The 20,681-nt window shown below is 62.6% G+C and overlaps 4 protein-coding genes across 7 annotated transcripts in view; 3 read left to right on the forward strand and 1 right to left on the reverse strand.

Annotated features, from left to right (window-relative positions):
• Positions 1-165: 165 nt before the first annotated feature.
• On the forward strand, positions 166-4,844 carry LOC127388128 (acylamino-acid-releasing enzyme-like). The gene is made up of 22 exons (XM_051627229.1): positions 166-202; positions 880-1,009; positions 1,103-1,229; positions 1,311-1,410; positions 1,505-1,580; positions 1,653-1,816; positions 1,888-2,025; positions 2,114-2,205; positions 2,282-2,322; positions 2,406-2,527; positions 2,693-2,753; positions 2,846-2,943; positions 3,026-3,077; positions 3,164-3,252; positions 3,326-3,464; positions 3,546-3,629; positions 3,704-3,784; positions 3,886-3,974; positions 4,086-4,276; positions 4,347-4,449; positions 4,517-4,623; positions 4,692-4,844. Exons 1-22 carry the CDS (start codon positions 191-193, stop codon positions 4,795-4,797), a joined length of 2,202 nt encoding a protein of 733 aa, XP_051483189.1. The 5' UTR covers positions 166-190; the 3' UTR covers positions 4,798-4,844.
• An 81-nt stretch (positions 4,845-4,925) lies between these two features.
• Positions 4,926-9,800, forward strand: LOC127388126 (acylamino-acid-releasing enzyme-like). Of its 2 annotated transcripts, none has more exons than XM_051627227.1 (22): positions 4,926-5,159; positions 5,275-5,383; positions 5,463-5,589; positions 5,712-5,793; positions 5,892-5,967; positions 6,098-6,240; positions 6,368-6,505; positions 6,577-6,668; positions 6,771-6,811; positions 6,886-7,007; positions 7,132-7,192; positions 7,311-7,405; positions 7,490-7,541; positions 7,615-7,703; positions 8,155-8,275; positions 8,397-8,474; positions 8,547-8,627; positions 8,707-8,795; positions 8,875-9,065; positions 9,143-9,245; positions 9,319-9,425; positions 9,502-9,800. In XM_051627227.1, exons 1-22 carry the CDS (start codon positions 5,061-5,063, stop codon positions 9,638-9,640), a joined length of 2,235 nt encoding a protein of 744 aa, XP_051483187.1. In that variant the 5' UTR covers positions 4,926-5,060; the 3' UTR covers positions 9,641-9,800. The 2 variants fall into 2 exon arrangements, with proteins under 2 accessions (XP_051483187.1, XP_051483188.1); XM_051627228.1 differs by having other exon boundaries at positions 9,669-9,800.
• Positions 9,787-14,606, reverse strand: MST1 (macrophage stimulating 1). Of its 3 annotated transcripts, none has more exons than XM_051627231.1 (18): positions 14,496-14,606; positions 13,983-14,118; positions 13,739-13,851; positions 13,515-13,629; positions 13,177-13,313; positions 12,984-13,104; positions 12,764-12,882; positions 12,517-12,679; positions 12,304-12,434; positions 12,131-12,233; positions 11,773-11,909; positions 11,616-11,651; positions 11,432-11,543; positions 11,272-11,349; positions 11,055-11,201; positions 10,866-10,972; positions 10,108-10,247; positions 9,787-10,025 (listed from the first exon to the last, which is right to left on the reverse strand). In XM_051627231.1, the coding sequence occupies exons 1-18, from the start codon at positions 14,545-14,547 to the stop codon at positions 9,864-9,866; spliced, it is 2,109 nt and encodes a 702-aa protein (XP_051483191.1). In that variant the 5' UTR covers positions 14,548-14,606; the 3' UTR covers positions 9,787-9,863. The 3 variants fall into 3 exon arrangements, with proteins under 3 accessions (XP_051483191.1, XP_051483190.1, XP_051483192.1); XM_051627230.1 differs by having other exon boundaries at positions 12,517-12,682; XM_051627232.1 differs by lacking the exon at positions 11,272-11,349 and having other exon boundaries at positions 12,517-12,682.
• A 314-nt stretch (positions 14,607-14,920) lies between these two features.
• The window catches only part of DAG1 (dystroglycan 1), a 49,260-nt gene continuing 43,499 nt past the window's right edge, over positions 14,921-20,681 (forward strand). The window contains 1 exon segment of the mRNA XM_051627226.1: positions 14,921-15,005. The gene's annotated coding sequence lies outside the window, so the exon portion shown is untranslated.

Raw genomic sequence — 20,681 nt, forward strand, 5'->3', positions numbered from 1 at the left:
GGGTCCCGGGGGTCCCGGCCGGGGCGCAGCGCGGACTCAAACGTCGAGGTCTCCAGCAGCGACGCCACTCGCGTCCACCTGGGGGCGCCACGACGCGGACGGCGGCCCGAGCGCCGCCGCCAACGGGAGGTGCCGGCCCCGCCCCCCCGCCCCGGAAGTGCCGGCGCTGTCCCTGCCCCGCAGCCGCGCCATGGAGCCGCCGGTGAGGGGCTGGGGGGAGAGGGGTGCGGTGGTCTCACTGCCCGGGTCCAGCCCCACCGTCCCGCTGCCTCCCGCCCCCTGCCCCGCCGCCCCCTACCCCGCCATTGCACCCTCGGGACCGCCCAGACCCCCGGCATCTGCCTGCACCCAGGGCTCCGGCAACTGCCCTGGCCCTGCACCCCCGGTGCCCCAGTCATTGCTCTGGCACCTTCCTAATTCACCCATGCACACCCGGAACTGCTCCCGAAACTGTCCCTGGTACCCTCCTAATCCTCCACATGTACCCCAGGAACTTGACCTCCGGTACCTCTGTAACTGCCCTGCTCTGCACCCCTGGTACTGCCCCCAGTACCCCAGTAACTGCCCTGGTACCTTAATACCCTCCCTGCACCCCCGTAGCTGCCCCAGAACTGCACCCCTGGTACTGCCTTGATACCTCAGTAACTGCCCCCGCACTCCTGATGTCCCCTAAGTACCCCACTAGCTGCCCGCAGCACTTTCTGGTACCCGCATACCCACTAGTACCCTGGTAACTGCCTGCACCCCCAGTACCTCCCCCACTACCCAGTAACTGCCCCTCTACCCTTGGGCTGCCCCAGTACCCTCCCCATGTACCCTGGTGCCACAGTAACTGCACCCTTTGCTCCCCACCCAAGCCAACCCTGGTGGGTCCTGCAGGTGTTGTCGAGCACTGAGGAGGTGGTGGAGCTGTACCGGGAGCTGAGCCGGCACCCGGGGCTCAGCACCGCCTGCCTTGGCCCTGATGTCACCACCCAGTATGGGGGCAAGTACTGCAGCCTCTACACCGGTATGGGAACGGGGAGGGGGACAGGGGCTATCCAATGGGGCCTCTGCCTGCTGGGTGGGGATGTGGCAGGTGTCCTCACCCTGCTTCTCACAGAGTGGTCGCAGCGGGACCTGGCACGGGCTGAGAACATCAAGTTCTGCCGCCAGTACCTCATCTTCCATGACGGGGCCTCCATCGTCTACTCGGGGCCTGCTGGCACCTGCTCTGAGATCAAAGATGAGTGAGTCCTGTCCCACCCCCGTGCTGGTGTCCCCTTGGGCTGCTGATGGTGGGAGGCTGACGGGCACCCACCCACCCGCAGGCTGCTGAGCCGGGAGTCCCCCAGTGGGGCGCTGAAGGCCGTCCTGCGCAAGGTTCCTGGCAAGGAGAAGGAGAAGGAGAAGGAGAAGCAGTTCCTGGAGGTGAGGATGGGGCTGAGGGGGACTGGACCATCCCTGGGGCTCGGGGCCAGCTCCAAGCTGCATCTGGGGGCTGCCCCGGTGTCTGTGCCCCCAGGTCTGGGATCAGAACCGCAAGGTGAAGAGCATCGACCTGACAGCACTGGACAAGCATGGCAGCGTCTATGATGATGGTGAGGGGTTGGGGGTGCCAGGGATGGGGAGTCCTGGTGGGACGGTATCCAGTGCCTGATCTGTCCCCGTAGACCAGTTTGGCTGCCTGGCCTGGTCACACTCAGAGACTCACTTGCTCTACGTGGCGGAGAAGAAGCGTCCCAAGGCCGAGTCCTTCTTCCAGAGCAAAGCTCCTGAGCTGGGCACCTCTGACGAGGATGTGGGGCATCCAAAGAAAAAGGATGTGTCCTTCAAGGTGGGGTTCTCCAGCCCTGGGGCAGGCAGGGCCAGTGGGGCAGCCTTGGGGCTGATGGGGCTGTGCTGCAGGGTGAGCAGTTCGTGTACCATGAGGATTGGGGGGAGACTCTGAGCAGCCGCAGCGTGCCCATCCTCTGCATCCTGGACATTGAGGGCAGCAGCATCTCGGTGCTGGAGGGCATCCCAGAGCACCTCTCCCCTGGCCAGGTGAGGATGGGGAGCCCCAGGGAACTGGAGCAGGGAAGGTTTGGGGGCCAGCAGCAGGCTAAGACGCTCACCCCTTCTATCCCCACAGGCTTTCTGGTCCCCTGGTGACACCGGTGTGGTGTTTGTGGGCCGGTGGCATGAGCCTTTCCGCCTGGGGCTGCGGCACTGCACCAACCGCCGGTGGGTCCCAGGGGGGCACCCTGCCCCACAGCCAGGCCCCCCCTGGCCCCACCATGACTCCTGTCTCTGCCGGCAGGTCAGCACTTTTCTACGTGGACCTGATGGGTGGGAAATGCGGTGAGTGACAAGTGTCCTGACACCCCCCCCTGCCAATGCCCCAGCTCCTTGCAGCCCCTCACCGTCCCCTTGTGCCCTTGCAGAGCCACTCTCCGAGGACACCAGGGCCGTGTGGTCCCCGCGGCTCAGCCCTGACCACTGCCGCATTGTCTACCTGGAGAACAACAGCCTGGGCCCCCACCAGCAGTGCAGCCGCCTCTGCATGGTGAGCAGCACTGGGAGGGACACTGGGGAGACACCAAGGAGGTGGCAGGATGCCCGTGGCAGGGCAGGGGCTGGCAGGAGGGCAGTGGTGCCCCCTCCCTGGGATGCAGGAGGGGCAGGTGGGCTGAGACCCTGCAAAACTCATCCCATCTCATGTCTCCTGCAGTATGACTGGCACACCAAGCAGACCAGCACAGTGCTGGAAGCTGTGCCACGACAGGCGTGGGGTGAGTAGGGCCCGTGGGGGGGGTGTTGAGTGGGCACAGGGGGGTATTGAGTGGGCACACGGGGATGCTGAGCACCAGCCCTCTCATTACAGGTGCCTTCCCAGGCATCTACTGCGGGGCACTGCCGGGGCTGTGCTGGGCGGCCGACAGCCGCAGACTGGTGCTAGACACAGCCCAGCGCAGCCAGCAGGTGAGGACTGCTGGGCCTGGGGGGCTGGGGGAAGGCCAGGGCCAGGTCAGGGCTCTGCTGGACTCTGCCCTTATGCCCCTAGGACCTGTTCGTGGTGGACACGTTGACGGGCGCCACAACCTTGCTGACGGCCGGTGAGTGCCAGGCTGGTAGGGCTGTGCTGAGTTGGGGCTGAGAAGGGGGTGACACCTGCAGGTATGACTCCCCCCCCCCTCTCCAGATGCCCCCCGGGGAAGCTGGTCTGTCCTCACCATCGACCGGGACATCTTGGTGGCCAGGTTCTCCACCCCTAGCTGCCCCCCAACTCTGGTAAGGTGACATCCCACTCCCCAGCATCCACCATCCCCTCTGGGTTCCAGCACTGACCCTTCTTCCTGCACAGAACGTGTCAGTCCTGCCCGGCGCTGGCCAGGAGGCACAGGCACGGTGGGTCTGCCTGCAGGATGCACCCCCCGTGCCCAACATTAGCTGGGGCATCCGCACCCTGCAGCCCCCGCCCGAGCAGGAACACCCCCAATTTGGTGAGTGACCATGTGGCCAAGCTTGGCTCTGCCACCACTGCCAAGCTCTGACCCCCCTTCTCAAGCCCCCCATCTCTACAGGGGGCTTGGACTTTGATGCTATCCTGCTGCGCCCCAGTGAGGGCCCCGCTGCCCAAAAGCCCCCCTTGGTCGTGATGCCCCATGGTAAGAGCTTGCTCCTCACCCCACTGTGCCCCCTACCCTGGCTGGGCAGAATCACCCCCCTTTGCCTTTTGCAGGGGGTCCCCACTCCGTCTTCACGGCTGGGTGGATGCTGTACCCGGCAGCGCTCTGCTGCATGGGCTTCGCTGTGCTGCTGGGTGAGTGGTGCTGGGGGGGCCCAGGTGCTGTTGGGTGGCACAGCACCCATGGTGGGGCTGGGCAGGGGGCAGGAAGGGCTCTGATACCATCCCCCCCCCAGTGAATTACCGTGGCTCACTGGGCTTTGGCCAGGACAGCGTGGCCTCCCTGCCAGGCAATGTGGGCACACAGGATGTGGGTGATGTACAGGTATGACACTGGCATGTGGTCCTGACCCCGGGGCACCCCATGCTTCTGTGGGTGCCTCTGAGGAGGAAAAGCAAGGCCACCTGCCTCAGCAAGTGTCCCCCATGGTGGCAGCTCTGTGTGGAGCTGGTGCTACAGGAGGAGTCATTGGATGCCAGCCGGGTGGCACTGGTGGGGGGCTCACACGGGGGCTTCCTAGCGTGCCACCTCATCGGCCAGTTCCCTGACACCTACCACGCCTGCGTGGTCCGCAACCCTGTGGTGAACATCGCCTCCATGGTGGCCACCACCGACATCCCTGACTGGTGAGTACCGCTGCCTCCAGGGCCCCTCTGCCTTGGCACCCGCATGTGTCCCCATCCCTCTTGCCTGCAGGTGCCTGACAGAGACGGGGCTGCCCTACACAGCTGACACCCTGCCAGACCCCACCCAGTGGATGGAGATGCTGCACAAGTCGCCCATGCAGTATGTCAACCAGGTATGTCCCTGTCCCTGTCTCAATCCCCACTGGTGGTGCCAGCACTGAGGCTGTGCTGCTCCCGCAGGTCCGTGCACCCGTGCTGCTGATGCTGGGGGAGGATGACCGGCGTGTGCCCCCCAAGCAGGGGCTGGAGTATTACCGTGCCCTCAAGGCCTGGGGGGTCCCCACGCGGTGAGTAGGGTGCTGGGTGCCCCGTTGGATGGTGCAGGCATGGCACTTACCCACCTTTCCTTTTCCAGGCTGCTCTGGTACCCGGGGAACAACCACGCGCTGGCCGGCATTGAGGCCGAAGCCGACGGCTTCATGAACATGGCGCTGTGGCTGCTCAAGCACCTGCAGTGCTGACAGCCCCCCTGCCACCGCAGCCCCCCAATAAACAGTGTAGCTCAGCACTCCTGGTGTCTCCCACAGTGCTCCTGGTGCCTCCCACAGTGCTCCTGGCACCAACATCACTTCTGCTCCCAGCACCCCAGGGGTTTGGGGCCACTGGGTCCCCCTCCCTCACAGGTCGGCATTTGTGCCGCTGGGGACATGGTGTGGGCTGCAGGCGTGGCGGGTGGCACTGGAGGGACTGCAGGGCTGGCACCGGCCCCTCTTACGGGCTGCTCATGTGGTTTGGCAGCCTGCCCGGGCTGAGCAGCCAGCGCCGGTGGCCCAGCACGGTGGAGCAAGGCCCCATGGCCTCAGCAACCGAGCAGGGCATGGAGGTGGGTGAGGGGGTCCCAGGGACTGTGCAGGTGGGCACGGCCCTGTTTTTGGGGGGTGGGTACAGGCAGAGAGGTGAGTTGACCCTCACCAGCCTGCCTCTCTCCCACTGCCCAGGCGGCTGCCAGCCCAGTCGCCTGCTACCGGGAGCTGAGCCAATTCCCTGTCGTCACCCGCGCTGCCCTGGGGGCCACCACGGGGTTACAGACTTTCCTGCTCTACACCGGTGAGTCGAGGGCTCGGCTGCCCCGGTGCTCGCAGCCCATGGAGCCCGTGGGGCAGGCGCTGACAGCCCCCTCCCGCAGAGTGCAGCCGGCCCGACCTGCCCCGCCGCCGGCTCCTGCGCTTCAGCCGCCACTACAGCCTGCAGCGAACCGGTGATGGTGGCCTCGCCGTCAGCCAGACCGCGCTCAGCACCGAGATTCACCACCAGTAGGGCACGGATGGGCTGCGGGAGGGTGCGGCATGAGCGGTGCCCACGGCATGGCCGGTGCCCGCGGCGCGGCCAGTGCCAGCAGCGTGCCGCCCGCCGCAGCCCCCGCTCCCGCCCGCAGGCTGCTCAGCCAGGACTCGCCCTCGGGGCAGCACCGCGCCGTGCTCAGCCGCTGCCCGCGCCAGGGCCACGAGCTGTTGGAGGTAACACTGCGGGGCTCACCGGGGGAGCCGGAGCGCCCGCACGGAGGGTGGGTGGGTGCTGCAACTGTGGCTGGTCGGTGCTGACCCTCGGCCCCCAGGTGTGGGGCAGCGGCGGGCGCAGCCACAGCGTGGATCTCACGGCGCTGGGACAGCATGGGGAGGTCTACACAGAGAGTAAGCCCCTATCCCCACGCCCCCTGCCCGCCACGCAGGCCGCTGCAGAACAGCTGGTGGCCCCGGTGGCTGCCCCGTGCCCGGGCGTGCCTGCACCAGGTGGGGCTTTGCCATCCTCTTACCGTGCCAGGGCCCTTTGCCTGCCTGGCCTGGTCCCACTCTGAGACGCGGCTGCTGTACGTGGCTGAGAAGATCCGGCCCAAACCACGGCCCCCCAGCCCCTGGGATGTGCCAGGAGCAGCCAGGCCCGCCGAGGAGGATGACAATGAGGAGGTGGGTGCCATGTGCCCCAGGAGTGTGCCATGCACCCCAAAAGTGTGCCAGGCACCCCCTGAGCGTGCCATGCATGGAGGCCCATGCCTAGGGCCACCAGCCATGGGGCTAGCGCGCTGTGCCACAGGGTGAGCAGTTCGTGTACCACGAGGACTGGGGTGAGGCACTGAGCACCCGCAGCGTGGCTGTCCTCTGTGCCTTGGACATGGAAGACAGCAGTATCTCAGTGCTGGAGGGTGTCCCAGAGCACCTCTCCTCTGGCCAGGTCAGGACAGGGAGTGGGGGGAGCCCCGGGGTCCATGCCAGGGCTGTGGGATGAGCCCAGCTGTTGCACAGGCCCTGTGGTCGCCAGAAGACCGCGGCGTGGTATTTGTGGGCTGGTGGCATGAGCCCTTCCGCCTGGGGCTGAACGCCTGCACCAACAGGAGGTGAGTCCCCTGGCACCCAGTGCTATGCAGGGATGTCCATCCCATACCTGTGGGGTTCAGCATGGACACAGGGCTCCAGCCTAACCCACATCTCCTCCCCAGGTCAGGGATTTTCCACTTGGACCTGGCCAGTAGGCACTGCGGTGAGTACCATGGATGTGGGAGGTGCCCAGGGTCCTTGGGGTCCCCAGGGTGCTGACCCCCCCACCCCCCACAGAGCTGCTGTCGTCTGAGCATGGGGTTGCCTTCTCTCCCCGGCTGAGCCCTGATGGCCATCACCTGCTCTACCTGGAGGGGGACCTGGGGGGACCCCACCGGCAGTGCCTGCGCCTGCGCATGGTGAGGTGCACTGCAGGTGCCAGGCATGGCTGTGCTGCCAGCAGTGCCCAGCCACACAGGGGTGGGATCAGCCTTCCATCCTCCTGCCTCAGTTTCTCCATCCTCACCTGCTGGCTCTCCCCAGCTCACCTGGCAGACAAGGCAGACTGTGACGGTGCTCGACGTGGTGCAAGAACCCACGGAGGGTGAGGGCAGCACGGTGGCTAGAGTTGGGCGTTGCTGGAGGGCCGGGACCCCAGGCTGGGTTCTTGTGGCCTCCGGTGCCCATGACCCCATCTCACTGGTGCTCTGTTCCTCTCACAGCCTTCACTGGTCTCTACGGGGATGCCCTGCCACCTCGGTGCTGGGCAGCTGACAGCCGACGAGCCATACTGGGCACCCCGCAGAAGAGCCGCACGGTGAGACCTGGGGATGGGCAGGGACAGGGACATGGCCCCTGCCCTCTACAGTGACATGGCTGCCTGTGCTCTGACCCCTTACAGGACCTGCTGCTTGTGGACACGGAGACAGCCACTATCACCAACCTGACGGCCAGTATGTGCTACCAGGCTGCCTGCGGTGCTCCAGTGAGCATCCACAATCACTACTAGCCTGTCTCTCTTCCCAGGGTCATCCAAAGGGTGCTGGGAGCTGCTCACTCTTCAGTGGGACCTGCTGGTGGCCACCTGCTCAGCCCCACACTGTCCCCCCAGCCTGGTGAGCAGAGCCCTGGCACCACGTGGCGTGGCACGGTACGGCATGGCACAGCACGGCATAAGCAGGAACAGCACAACCTGGCACAGTATTGCACAGCCTGGTGTGGCACAGCCAGATCCACCATTGTTATTGCATGGCACATTATGGCAAGCAACAGCAGAACCTGGCACAGCATGCCAGGGCCGGGTACAGCATGGCACAGCCAAGGACAGCACAGCATGGCGCAGGGCAGTGTGACCAGGCACGACACGACACGGGCTGGCACAGCACAGCATGGCATGACACAGGGTGGCACTGGATGGCACTGCACAGGGTGGCACTGGCATGGCACAGTGTGTCGTGGCACAGAGTGGCTCTACAGAGCACTGGGACCGTGGCACAATGGGGTCGATTCCACCTCGGTAGGACCCGCTGCCCTGGGGCGGGGGTGCCACCTGCTGCCTGTCCCCAGGTGGTGGCTGTGCTGCCGCCAGCAGGCCAAGAGCTGCCGCTCAGCTGGGTACCGGTGGAGGACGCCCCAACAGTGCCCGGTGTCACCTGGAAGACTCTGACGGTTCAGCCGCCCTGCAGTGGTAAGCACCTGGGGGTCCCTGCCGCACCTGGGTGCCGGGAGCCGTGGACCCTCGGGTGCGGGGGTGGGTGGGGAGTGAGTGCCAGGTGGTGGGTGCTGACAGGACCCTTTCCCTGGCGCAGGCGCCCAGGCCTTTGAGGCCCTGCTGATGAGCCCACCGGATGGCACTGTGCCACACCCCCTGGTTGTGTGTCCCCACGGTGAGTGAGGGGACAGAGGGGTCACCGTGGTGGCAGTGGTGGCACTCTGGGTGACGTCCTAACTGGCCCCAGGTGGCCCCCATGCCGTCTTTGATGCCCGCTGGCGCCCAGGCATGGCTGCGTTGTGCCAGATGGGCTTTGCTGTGCTCCTGGGTGAGTGCTGGGGGACCCAGGGACATGTGGCATCTGTGCACTGCTGGGGATGTGGTACCTATGGCCTCTGTGTCCCCAGTGAACTACCGTGGTTCTGTGGGCTTTGGCCAGGCCAGCATCAGCTCCCTGATCTCCTGCATGGGTGAACAGGATGTGGCGGACACCCAGGTGAGGGTTGGGGGGCTGGTGGGTGCTGATGGTTGGTGATGACAGTGGGTGCTAATGGGTGGGTGCCCCATGGGTGCAGCTGGCAGTGAAGCAGGCCCTGTGCAGTGAAGCCCTGGATCCACACCGCCTGGCCCTGCTGGCTGGTTCCCACGGAGCCTTCATCGCTCTCCACCTCCTCATCCGTGAGCCAGAGCGGTACAAAGCCTGTGCCCTGCGCAGCCCCGTCTCCAACCTGCCTGCATTGCTGGGCACCTCTGACATCCCCGACTGGTGAGTGCCACCCCTACCCATGCCGTGCCATGCTGTGCTGCATCCCCACGGCACCCACCAACACCGCTGTGCCACAGGCGCTACACCTCCCTGGGGCTGCCCTACTCCTTCGAGCGGGTGCCCCATGCTGAGGAGCTGGCCATCATGCTGCTGCGCTCGCCCATTGCCCAGGCAGCCCAGGTAAGGCAGGGGCAGGGTGCCCATGGGATGCTGCGTGCTGGGCTCCAAGCACCCACCACGAGCTGTGCTGCAGGTGCGGACGCCGGTGCTGCTGTGTGTGGGCGCCAGGGACCGGCGTGTCAGCCCCACACAAGCACTGGAGCTGTACCGGGTGCTGCGGGCCAAGGGGGTGCCAGTACGGTGAGTGGGGTGCAGGGGTGTGGGAGCAGGCAGGGATGCCTGAGGTGCTGGCTGAGCATCCTGTCCCACCCCGCAGGCTGCTGTGGTACCCAGAGGGTGGCCATGCACTGGCCGGTGTGGAGATAGAGGCTGATGTCTTCAGGAACTGTGCTCGCTGGCTCCTCCAGCACCTGGGGCAGCCCCAGCAGGGTGGGATGGGCCAGCACAGCCCCTAGAACCTGTGGTGGCCTTGTGGTTGTGCAGGCCTAGGGTGACCACTGGCCCCAGAGACTACACCAGGACCAGGGGATGAAGTGAGCACAGCCAGGGCAGGACAGGATGTGAGTTGAGGTTTGCTGTTAAATAAACATGTGAGATCCCAGGCAGTGCCAACATCCTCTGCCATGGCAGGGCCTTTATTGCACAGCAGCAGCTGTGCCAGACTGGGGCTGAGCCAGCTCAGCCCATCTTCATCACCTTGTGGATCCAGTCGACGTAGAGGGAGACACGGATGAAGAGGGCAGGCTGGTCGGTGCGGGCACAGACACGGGAGGGGGTGATCACCCCCTCCAGCACCCAGCAGTTGGCAGTGAGGCAGGCCAGTGGCCCCCCATAATCTCCCTGTGGATTCCGGAGAGCAGCGGCATCACCCTGGTGCCAGTGCCCGGGGGCTCCCTGGGGTGCAGGCCCCCTCCCAGCTCACCTCGCAGGCCCCCACGCCAGCGCGCAGCGGGGCCGTGCACAGCTCGCTCTCCTTCAGGCGCCCACGCAGCGCTGCGTGGCACTCACCGTGGGCCAACACAGGCAGCCATGCCACGTTCAGCACGCTGCTGTCCCCTGTGCCTGCAGGCAACGAGCAGGCAGGGCAGCCAGTGCATGGGCACGTGGCACAGGGGCAGGGGGATGCATGGATGGAGGATGTTGTGGCAGAGGTGTGCCATGAGTGGGGGCGTGCCCTGGGTGGGGGCACACTGTATGCGAAGTGGGAGTGCCCTCACAGGGGGTACTTCAGGCAGAGGAGATCATGGGCACGGGGATGCTGTTGTTGGGGAATGGCATGGGCAGAGGGATGCTGTAGATATGAGGATACTGTGGGCAGGGGGATGCTGCAGGCAGGGGATGCTGATGCTGGACAGTGGCATGGGCAGGAGGATGTCCTGGGCAAAAAAATGCCATGGAAGGGGGATGCCATGATCCTATGAGCAAGGAGATGCCAGGGACATGGGGATATTTCAAGCAGCGGGATGCTGTAGGCAGGGGATGCTGATGCTGGACAGTGGCATGGGCAGGAGGATGTCCTGGGCAAAAAAATGCCATGGAAGGGGGATGCCATGATCCTATGAGCAAGGAGATGCCAGGGACATGGGGATATTTCAAGCAGCGGGATGCTGTAGGCAGAGGGAAGCCATGGCAGGGGAATGGCAGGGGCTGTGCTGGGCAGGGGCTGCCCACAGCTGGTACCTCTGGTTTCTCCCCAGCCAGCAATCTCGCAGGTGGTGCCAGCGGGCACGACGTAGCGCTCAGGTGGGAGGCAGATCAGAGCCACTCGCCCATTCAGAGTCGCCGGCCTGCAGTGAGCGGGGCACCAGGATGTGGTGCCAGCCCGGGGGGGCAGCGGGGCATGGCAGGGGCCAGAGCAGGACCTCTCACCTTGCCAGCTTCAGCATCACCAGCTGGGACTCGGAGGGGCCGCAGACAATCCGTGCAATGGGGATGGTCTGCTGGTCGGGGTCCCCAGGGCCAGGGTCCTTGAAGAGTGTCCCCAGCTGCACCTCGTAGCCTGCCAGGTCGGCATCACTGTGGGATGGGGATGTGAGGATATGGGGGGGCTTCCAGAACCCGACACCCCAACCCTTGGGGGTCCTACCAGGAGGAGAAGCACTGGCGCGTGCTGATCACCCACTGCTCCTTCACCAGGGACCCCCCACAGAAGTGCACGCCGGCCCTGCAGGGACAGGGGGTGAGCTCCCAGCAGGGGGTGGGGGGGACACCAGCCACACAGCGGTGCCAGTGCGGCACCCGCTCACCGGTTGCGGATGCTGACAGTCCAGGGGGAGTTGCCAGGCTGGCCACCAACAATGCGCCCCTTGCGCTGCAGCCTTTCATCCCGCTGGCCACACTGCTCGAAGGCCACCCCGTCTGTGAGAAGGGTGGGCATCAGCTGGGGACATGTCACTGGCACCCACCCTGTGACACCCACCTGGTACCAACCTATGTTCTCCAGAATGGAGGGCACTGTGCTGCCAGCTGCGGAGAGAAAGAAGAGGGTGGCACCAGGGCAGGATTCAGCTACCATGGGGGACCAAAATTGCCTCTGAGGGTGGCTGGGGACCCCCCTGGCTCTGCAGCGGTGTGGGTAGGGTCTCACAGCAGGGCTTGATGGCACAGTAGTCAAAAGGGGTCCGAGGGTCCATGGTGTAGCACCAGGGGCCATGGCTGTCATTATCGGGGTTGCGGCAGTAGTTCTCCTCCAGGTGTGCCTCAGGGTGGGTGACAGGTGAGATCCTGCCAGGAAGAAGTCACCATCCCCATCTCCATTTTCATCCTCATCCATATGCTCATCCCCATCTCAATCCATATCCTCACCTCTATTTCCATCCCCATCTCCATCCGTATCCTCATCCCCATCTCCAGCTCCATTCCCATCCATTTCCATCCCCTTTTCCATCCATACCTTCAACCCCATCTCCACTGCCATCCCCATCCCTGACCCCTCACACACTCACTGGGGCACATGGGGCTCCTGGGCAGCCCAGGGCTGGCAGGTGATGCCTTTGCGTGTCTTGCTGACGTGGCCATGGTAGTGCTGGCCGTGGCCGTGGTAGCACTCTGGGGACAGGCAGAGAGGGCTGGCACCCCCAGCAAGCACCATGGGGGTGGGTGCTTGGGGGCAGCTCACCTTGGGCGCCCAGCTCCTCAGGACAGCGGCGGATATGGAAGCAGAAGGCGATGCGGATGTTCGGGCGGGAGGTGAAGCACCATGGTGCCTCTGAGCCGTCAGGGTTGCGGCAGTAGTTCTCCTGCAGGTCCCTGGCAGAGGGGCCACATGGGTGACTCCTCCACAGCCCGCACCCATGGGGGCTGCCCAGCACATCCTCCCACACCCCCTTACTTGCACGGGTACTTCTCGGGCACAAAGTGGTGCTGATGGGGGTTCTGGGCATCCCAGCGCTGGCAGGGGATCCCTGACACGGTGATGTTCACCCGGCCCCGGTAACCTTCACCCTTACCCCTGAAGCAGTTGGTGGTGACATTGGGGGTCCGTGGGCGTTTCTCTGCTTGCAGGGCAGAGCAGCAGGGTCAGGGTGGCACCCGGGACATGCAGTCCCAGCCACGTAGTGACACCAGCAAGGACTTACTGCAGAGGCGGATGCGGCAGAATTCGCGCTCCCGGCCAGGGTCGGTGGTGTAGCACCAGGGCCGCTCCGAGCTGTCGGGGTTGCGGCAGTAGTTGTCATCCAGACCCTTGTCGGGGTACCTGAGCCGGAGACAGGGAGTGGTGGCTGAGGGTGGCACCACTGCCCTGGCATCTGGCATGGCCGGAGGGGCCACGTGCTGTCTGGGACTGGGGGCTGGTACTTGTCAGGGTGGTAGGGGTGCTTGTGTGGGTGCTGCAGGTCCCAGCGCTGGCACTCAGTCCCTGACTCTGTGTGGTCCACTGTGCCACGGTAATCCTCCCCATTGCAGGTCATGCAGACAGCTGCCGACAGCCAGGGCAGCTCAGCATGGGGGGGCCACACGGCACAGGGCACCCCCAGGCTGCCACACTCACCATCCTCACACTTCTTGATGCCACAGCTCTGGTGCCGGACGTTGGGGTCCATGGTGTAACACCACGGGCCCCGCTTGTCCCGGTCGGGGTTTCGGCAGTAATTCTCCTCCAGTCCATTGCGGGGGGATGGCAGGAACCTGCTGACAGGACAGGGGGTAGAAGGCCTGCGGGGAGCCCCTCACCCCTGGGCAGGCACAGCCACAACACTGTGCCACTCCTGGTCACTGCTATTGCCCCCACACTGTCCCCCTGTGCTGTCCCCAGCCCACTTCCCCATTGCCCCACACTGCCCAGGGCCACTGGTGGGTGCCACAGGGCAGCAGGGGGCACAAGGGCACCTGTGGTCATGGGGTGTGGTGGCTTGCCAGTGCTGGCAGCGCAGACCCTTCTCTGTCACAGCCCGGGTGCCGCGGTAGCTGCTGCCATCAGCCACGATGCAGTCCCGCAGGTAGTCTGGGCAGAAACGAGAACTGTGTCAGAGCCAGGGCAGCAGGGAGCCCTGCATTGGGTGGCATGTCCCCAGTCTCTGGTGTCCCCATGCCCACCCACAGCACCAGCCCACCTTTCTTCTGGTACAGGTCATAGTGGATGTTTTTCTGCAGCTGGACACGGGGAGTGTGCTGGGTCCAGGGTAGCAGCTGGCACAGCTGGCTCTGCCGGTCGTGGTGGAAAGCCCTGGGAAGCACAGGGGGAGCCTGGAACGGCACCGTGTGGGACCCAGGGGCACGCACATGGGCACCCAGCATCTGAGCACAGAGAGTGACCCCAGTGTCATTGCCCCTGCGCTCCTGCCGTGTCCCGCTCACCGGCAAGCCAGGCTGGCAGCGCAGCGCTGGGCACACTGCTCGGCAGAGCCCTGCTCCGGCAGCGACGGTTCCGCGGGCGCTGCCAGCAGCTCGGTGGCTCGCAGGCGCTGGAAGTCATTGAGGGGCGAGCGGTGGCCTGGGGAGTGTGGTGGGAGCTCAGCGTGCCCCTGGGGGCACAGCAGGGACACCTGGGCCTCATGGAGCAGTGGATCCCTGCCCCATAGATCATTGAGACCCCTGCCCCACGGAGCAGGGGATCCATGTCCCATGGAGTAGTGGGACCCCAGGCCCATGGAGTGTGGGATCTCTGCCCCACGGAGCAGCAGGACCCCTGCCCAATAGAGCAACGGGACCTGCCCCATGGAGCAGGGGGGTCCCAGCCCTACAGGGTGTCTAGCACCCACTACAGCCCACCCGTTCCTGCTGTCTCACTCCGCCCCAGGCCTGCCCAGGCCCCACACCCGAAGCCCCACGTCAGCCCCTCGACAGCCCCATAACAGCCCAGGGCCCTACCTGAGCCCAGGGCCGCGGCCAGGACAAGCAGGACCCCCAGCGCGGGCTGCATGGCGGCGGCCCCACGTCCCCGGGCTGCTGGAGCGCGGGGCCGGCCCAGGGCAAATATTAGCCCGGTGGCCCAAGGCCAGGGACGGCCCGGGTCACGCTGCGCTGGGGGCGACAGGGGGCGGGTCCGGGGGCGGGGCCACGACGAGAGGCGTGTCCTTCGCGAGGGTGTGGTGGGGCGGGGCCGGGGCGAGCAGGGCGGGACGGCGGCGGGGCGCGCGGAGGGGGGAGGCGGGGCCGCGCGCGGCCAGGTGGGGCGGGGCGGAGCGGGGCGGGGCGGGAGCGGGTGCCGGGCGGTGATTGGCCGCGGCGCGCTCGTGCCGGCCGTTGCTAGGCGCCCTGCGCCCCGCCCCCAGGTACGTGCCCGCGCGGGGTCGCGCTCGCGCCGCGCCGCCCGCTCGGTGCGTCGGGGCCGCTGGCGGCAGAGCCGGGGGAGCGGCCTCCGGGCCCGGCCGTGGCACGGTGAGCGGCGGCGGGGACGGGCGGGACCGGGCTGCGTCCGGCGGTCGGCGGCGCGGGGATGGGCGGCACCTGCCGGGCCGCCCTGCCCTTGGCCTGCCGGGCGGGCTGCGCCGGGAGCGGCGGCGCGGCCTGGGCTGAGCGGAGGCGGCGGCGGGCCCCGGGCCTCCCGGTGCACGGGCAGTGGGGCCACTCGGCCCGGCGGGGCCGCCTGTCGCCGCCTCAGTCCGGGCGGGCCCCCGCGGCCTTGCTGGGGCCGGGCACGGGCGGCGGCCCGAGCTGGCGGAGGGTCCGGTCCCCTCCGGCCGCCGGTCCCACCCTCCGCCGGGTTTTCCCGCCGCCCCGTGCCCGGGCGCCAGCCGGGCTCCGGTGGGCACCTTGCCCAGGGCTGCCTGGCGGGGCCGGCGCTGCCGGCGGGCGGGAGGCGGAGCGGGCCCGGGGCTCCGAGCGCCGCGGCCCGGTCGGGCTGTACCGGGCGCGGGGGCTTCAGTGCAGCCGCCTTGGAGGCGGTGGGAGCGACCCGGTGGCTGGAGATGGCGACGGGCGGTCCCGGGATGTGCCGTGGGGTGTTCCGGGGCCGGGCTGGGCCGTGCAGGGGGTGCGGGGACACGGCAGCTCTCCCCGCTCACCGGCGCCGTCCGGGGGGTTTGCAGGTGTCCGGGGGAGGGGGGGTCCCTGGGCGCGCTGCCCTGGCGCTCGCGGGCGGGGCTGTTGGGGCAGCCTCTCGGCCCTCACCCCCCTTCAGGACAGACCCATCTCGCCGGGGGCTCGGTGGGGCCCCGGGGGCTCCAACGACCCCACCAAACCCCTTGCAGGAATGACTAAGGGCAGAGGCTGTTCCAGGCACTACTGACCCACAGTTAATCGCTTGTCTTCACCAAGTCAGTGGTGTGGGTGACTAAATCTAAACAAGTAAGTTCTGTTGCACAAAAAAGCACGAATGCAGAATATTCCCCGTGGCCTCCCTGGCTCCTCAGAAGCAACAGGCTGCAGAGCTGCTTGCCCAAGTCTCCGTGCCCATCCAGTCAGCGGGTGTGAATATAGCATGTTTTGCCACCGGTTTGCAGGGTGTAAACCCCTGTGTGGCTTTTTAGAGCTTAGCCTGGTCTGTGCTGCTCACGGGAGGCGGACAGGAGCGCTCGGGCAGGGCACAGTCGCTCCCTGGGGTGGTGTGTCTCCCTTGGTTCTGGAGCTTTGGGCTCCTGAGCTTGGGATAATAGCACTGAACATTGCTCACCTGTCCAAAATGAGACTAAAGCCCTCTTTTTGTATGAAAAGAAAAAGTATTAATTTATCTTCTCTCAGGCCCCCCAGGCAGGGGCTTCTTCCCACTGCTGTCACAGGACGCACTGCTGGCGCTCTTCCCTTGGGAATGCTTTCCTTAACAAAAATAGTTATTTAACTTTCTCTATGGAATGCTGTCTCTTCCCATTGTTAGCTTTCCAGATTCCTCACTTCCAGAGCTCCTAGTTCAGCACAGGTCTCTTCACAGTCTCTGCGGCTATTCCGAGCATCCTAAAGCCCTTATTCATTCCTCCTGATGCTTGTCATTGCACTCTTCTATCCTAAATATAGGGTAGTATGCTACGGGAGAAGCTTGAGAGCAAGCTGAAGTGCTGAGAACACCACTGTTTACTCAGAGGAGTAATCAGCAAAGCCTGGCTGATTCCAGGTCACACCGTCTTCTTGCTGCAGGAGTTCACACTCACTTCTTTGGGAGCTGGCAGGAGTTCTTAAATAACTCGATGTTGTTGAAGGCACATGTTAGCTTAGAAATGGCCAGTTCTTTCAGTGTTGTGTAAACTGGTAGTCAATTCTGCTTAATTGTTGATACTGGGTCTGGAGAACTAGCAACAGCTGTGGGGCTGATAGCAGTAAAGGCGTTCTGCAACTCGCTGTGCCAGTAGGTTTTGAGTAGGATTTGTTAACCCCGAGCACTTCTCTGCTGTTAGAAATGGCTGGTACTCGTAGCTAGCTCGAGCACTGCTTACCCACCTCTTCCTCCTCTCTCCCTGCCCAGTGTGCTGGGCTCAGCTCCTACCAGAAATGCAGGAGGACATGTGACGGGTAGACTGAGACCTTTTGCCAGCTTCAGCAGTAAAGTGTGTGCTTAGAATTGGTTGAAAACTTCCTAAATTGTCTCCCACAGGCAGCTGGTCTGGAGGAATTCTGGTGTGTCCCATGGCAGAGCCGTGCTCTGGCAGTGAGGGGGTGAGGTGGGAGTGAGCCCTGCATCCCAGCTGCCACCAGCGTGCCAGCTGACAGGCCTGAGAGGTGCTCTGCTCTGGAAAACGGCAGCCCCACTCCAGTCTGATGTAGAAGAGGACTCTGTGGTTGCAGCAACAGGGTCCTGTGGGAATTCTCCTGCTTTAGTGTGCGTGGCACAGGTGTGAGATGCACCAGGAATGGTGTTTCCTTGTCTCTTCCATCTTAATTGGGGCGATACTAAGAGAGATTGTCCTGGAGAGGTAGCAGGGTGCTGTGCCAGCCTGGGGAGGAACTCCAGCTGACAGGAGGTGAGCTGTCTGTCTCATTTCAGTAATGACAGCTATCTGGGAAGTTTTGTGGAGAGGATGATTTTGGATGGTGTGTCCCTCTCCTGCTGTTAGCTGAGGAATAACGTGGAGGATTTAATTCTAGTAATGATTAATTTGAATAAGGAAAATGCAAACTCTGAGTTCTCCTTGGGCAAACAGGGGTCATGTAAATAACTGCCTCTGGCATTCTTTGTGGTGCTTGCAGACAGTCTACCAATTACTTCTGGTCTCTTGCTGAATCAGTGGGAGGCTGTCGCTCCTTGAGCTCTGAGGACTTCGCAGTGATTTGGGCGAAATACAAATAAACACAGTTGGATTGACCTAGCATATCTGAGGTCTTGGTATGCTGAAAATGTTTGTTCTTAGGATGTTTGTGCAGTCTGGAGAGCTCTGTACCTTCAACCCTATTTGCAGACAGCTGTGACCATGTGTAACCTGTGAAAAATAAAAGATCAGTCCAAAGAACCTGTGCTTTTAGGGCTGGTTCTGTGAAGTTAGATAGGTTTGAGCCAACTCCTAAGGTGCTGCTGGACAGAAAATTGAACACGTCGACCTGCCTGACTGCGTTAGGTAGGTGCACTTCCTATTCTAATGCATTTTCCTCTCCATATATCTCCCTGCATTTGCCTGTTGGCTTAAACTGTCTGTGGTTCAGCTTTTCTGGGGTAAAATTTTAGCTTGCCAGTGGGAAAGATGGATGGATATATTTGATGTTACTGCTCTTCTTTATTGTTGCATTTTTCATGAGCATCTGAGCTGCTCTGGTGCAACGCTGTCCACAGGAACTGGTCCAAGTCCTGTGGCCAGGCAGGGGAACCCCCAGAAAGCTGCTTGGCTCGGGTGCATGGTGTGTGAGCTGCTCTGGATGTCTCATGAGGAGAAGACAGGGCAAGGTGTGGGGTGTGGGAAGCCTCTCTCTTTCTTGCTGGTGACCTGCTTGAGTGGACAGATCTGTCTTGAAACCACCACCTGAATTAAAGCTGGAGCTTCTTGCCAGATGGTAACTTCTGCCTGAGTTGTTAGCTGGGGTGCAGGCAATACCAGGCACTTGAGGAATGCACCCTGCTTTCCTGAGTGCTGTGTCCTGCTCAAGGTCACCCAGCAGTGGTGGTTTCTGAGAGCCAGGTTTGATGCATGCTAGGAAATTCCCTGGAATCTCTGCCAGTGGTAGTAGTGCCAGACTTCTGGCTCTTCCATGTCTGGGTCTTGTCCCTGAGCAGCAAGCTGGGTCCTGAGAGCTGGAGGGGCCACTGGGCTACCTCTGCACCCGCAGCTCCTTTTGGTAGCCCTTGCACATGTTCAGCTATGGAGAGCTCACAGCAGCACCCCCCAGGCTTTATCACAGTGTTTTGCCATGTGGCCTCCTGAGCTGTGTCACTGCTGGCCATGTCCATCCCAATGGCAGTGCCACCACAGTTGCTGTGGGGTGAGGCACAGTGAGCCTCAGGACAAAGGGCAATGGGCACAAGCCGGAGCACAGGAGGTTCAAGATAAACATAAGGAAAAACTTCTTTTTTGAGAGGGTTACAGAGCACTGGAACAGGCTGCCCAGAGAGAGTGTGGAGTCGTCTTCTCTGGAGAAATTCAGAACCTGTCTGGACTTACTGTGTGATCTGCTGTAGGTGTCCTGCTCTAGCAGGGGAGTTGGACTAGATGATCTTCAGAGGTCACTTACAACCTTTACCACTCTGAGCTGCAGAGAGCAGTGTGTGGGACAGCTGAGCTGGTCTAAAGCTCACTACTTTTGGGTGGGAGAGGTCTGACCTCCAGACACAGTTGTGGCATTTGCAGGCTTCTTGCTGACCCGAACTGTTTTTTTTTCCCCCTGGGTTGACTTTCTGCAAATTAGTAACCTGAATTGTCCATGGAAGGAACTTGTCAACACCCCAGCAGAGCATGGGGAGAGGAATCAAGGCCCAGGATGGAGAAGAAGCAGTAGGTGGGCATGGTCCCTGTGCTGGAGAACTGTGGGTTAGCTCAGGATGAGTGGTTGCCTCCGCCAGCCTCATGGCTTGGTGCTCTCAAAAGGGCCCTTCTCCTTCCTTGCTCTCAGCTGTGCCCTCTCACCTCCTCCCACATGCCAGCTGTGGTGCTGAGCTGATGCAGTGAGAAACTGATCTTGCCAACTTGGAATAAAATTGTTCTTTTTTTTCAGCTAGACCCTTTCTCCAGTGGCTTAGTGAAGTAGTCAGGAGGTAAGCTGGACCATCTTCAGAGGCAGGGAGTGGATTTATCAGCAGAGCTCTCCCTTGGAAAGGTGCTCTTGGCTATAACTGATATTTTCCTCCTCAGGGTTGAGCTGTCCCCTGCAGTTTCACTGGCCTGCAGGTATCCTTTAGGCCTGGAGAGTGCTATCCTCTTGATAGGATTCAAAACACATTACCTCTGGCAGATCTTCACATGGAGCTTGGAAACAGTGGTAGAACATGTCCCAGCACTTTAGGTGGACAACGTTCAGCTTTGGTTTGGGTTTTGCTTTAGAAAAACAGGCTCCTTGCCTCATCTAACCTCTAAAGAGATACTTGAATTAAGGTTTTCGCTGATAACTTATCTTTTTTTCCCTTTTCTTATGTTGTGGTCTGACCACAGTGCTCAGCTCTGGCATGTGCCATCAGTGCAACCCCAAACAAGGACATCGTGTGTATTTTCTTGCTGTGCTCTCTGGGAAGGGCTCAATTCATAGACAGTTGCATGGGCAGCTTCAGAAATATTTTGGATCCTGGGTCCTCAGAGCTTTCCAACAAATTGGCTTAGAAGCCTCTTCATGCAATACTTGATTTTGTAAATGCTCCTCAGTAAGGACCTGACAAGCGGCATTCCTCCCCTCCCTCCTCCGGGGCTGAAAAACTGATTACAGGAGAGGTTTCAGTTTACTCTAGCATAGTTACAGGTCACACGAGTGCTGAATGCATATTGGTGATGAATTCACACTGGGTCTTTTCTGGTTTTTGAACTAGATTGTACATTTAGGCTTCAGAAAGCTTAATCTTCTGTGAAGTGTGTTCCTTAAGGGCGGGGATTAGCATTCAGTAATTTTGATGAGTTTCCCGTAGCAGATACTGATCATTTCGTATCAGTCCCAAGGGCTAAGAATTGATTTTTTGGATGAGCTTGAGTAAGAAGAGGCTGGGTGATAGTTTGA

The sequence above is a fragment of the Apus apus genome, chromosome 9, assembly GCF_020740795.1.
Source record: "Apus apus isolate bApuApu2 chromosome 9, bApuApu2.pri.cur, whole genome shotgun sequence".
NCBI classification, from domain to species: domain Eukaryota; kingdom Metazoa; phylum Chordata; class Aves; order Apodiformes; family Apodidae; genus Apus; species Apus apus.

Bases quoted from the DNA above. Each gene is read 5' to 3' on its own strand.
- MST1 (XM_051627230.1), bottom strand. From the start codon at position 14,547: ATGCAGCCCGCGCTGGGGGTCCTGCTTGTCCTGGCCGCGGCCCTGGGC. The intron at 12,883-12,983 runs GTACCAGCCCCC...TCTCCGGCTCAG, and splicing joins CACCCCTACCACCCTGACAA to GTACCCCGACAAGGGTCTGG. The intron at 11,544-11,615 runs GTTGGTACCAGG...CCCTTCTCACAG, and splicing joins CTCCATTCTGGAGAACATAG to ACGGGGTGGCCTTCGAGCAG.
- LOC127388126 (XM_051627227.1), top strand. From the start codon at position 5,061: ATGTGGTTTGGCAGCCTGCCCGGGCTGAGCAGCCAGCGCCGGTGGCCC. The intron at 5,590-5,711 runs GTAGGGCACGGA...TCCCGCCCGCAG, and splicing joins AGCACCGAGATTCACCACCA to GCTGCTCAGCCAGGACTCGC. The intron at 7,193-7,310 runs GTGAGGGCAGCA...TTCCTCTCACAG, and splicing joins GGTGCAAGAACCCACGGAGG to CCTTCACTGGTCTCTACGGG.
- LOC127388128 (XM_051627229.1), top strand. The intron at 2,944-3,025 runs GTGAGGACTGCT...TTATGCCCCTAG, and splicing joins CAGCCCAGCGCAGCCAGCAG to GACCTGTTCGTGGTGGACAC. The intron at 3,785-3,885 runs GTGAGTGGTGCT...TCCCCCCCCCAG, and splicing joins GGGCTTCGCTGTGCTGCTGG to TGAATTACCGTGGCTCACTG.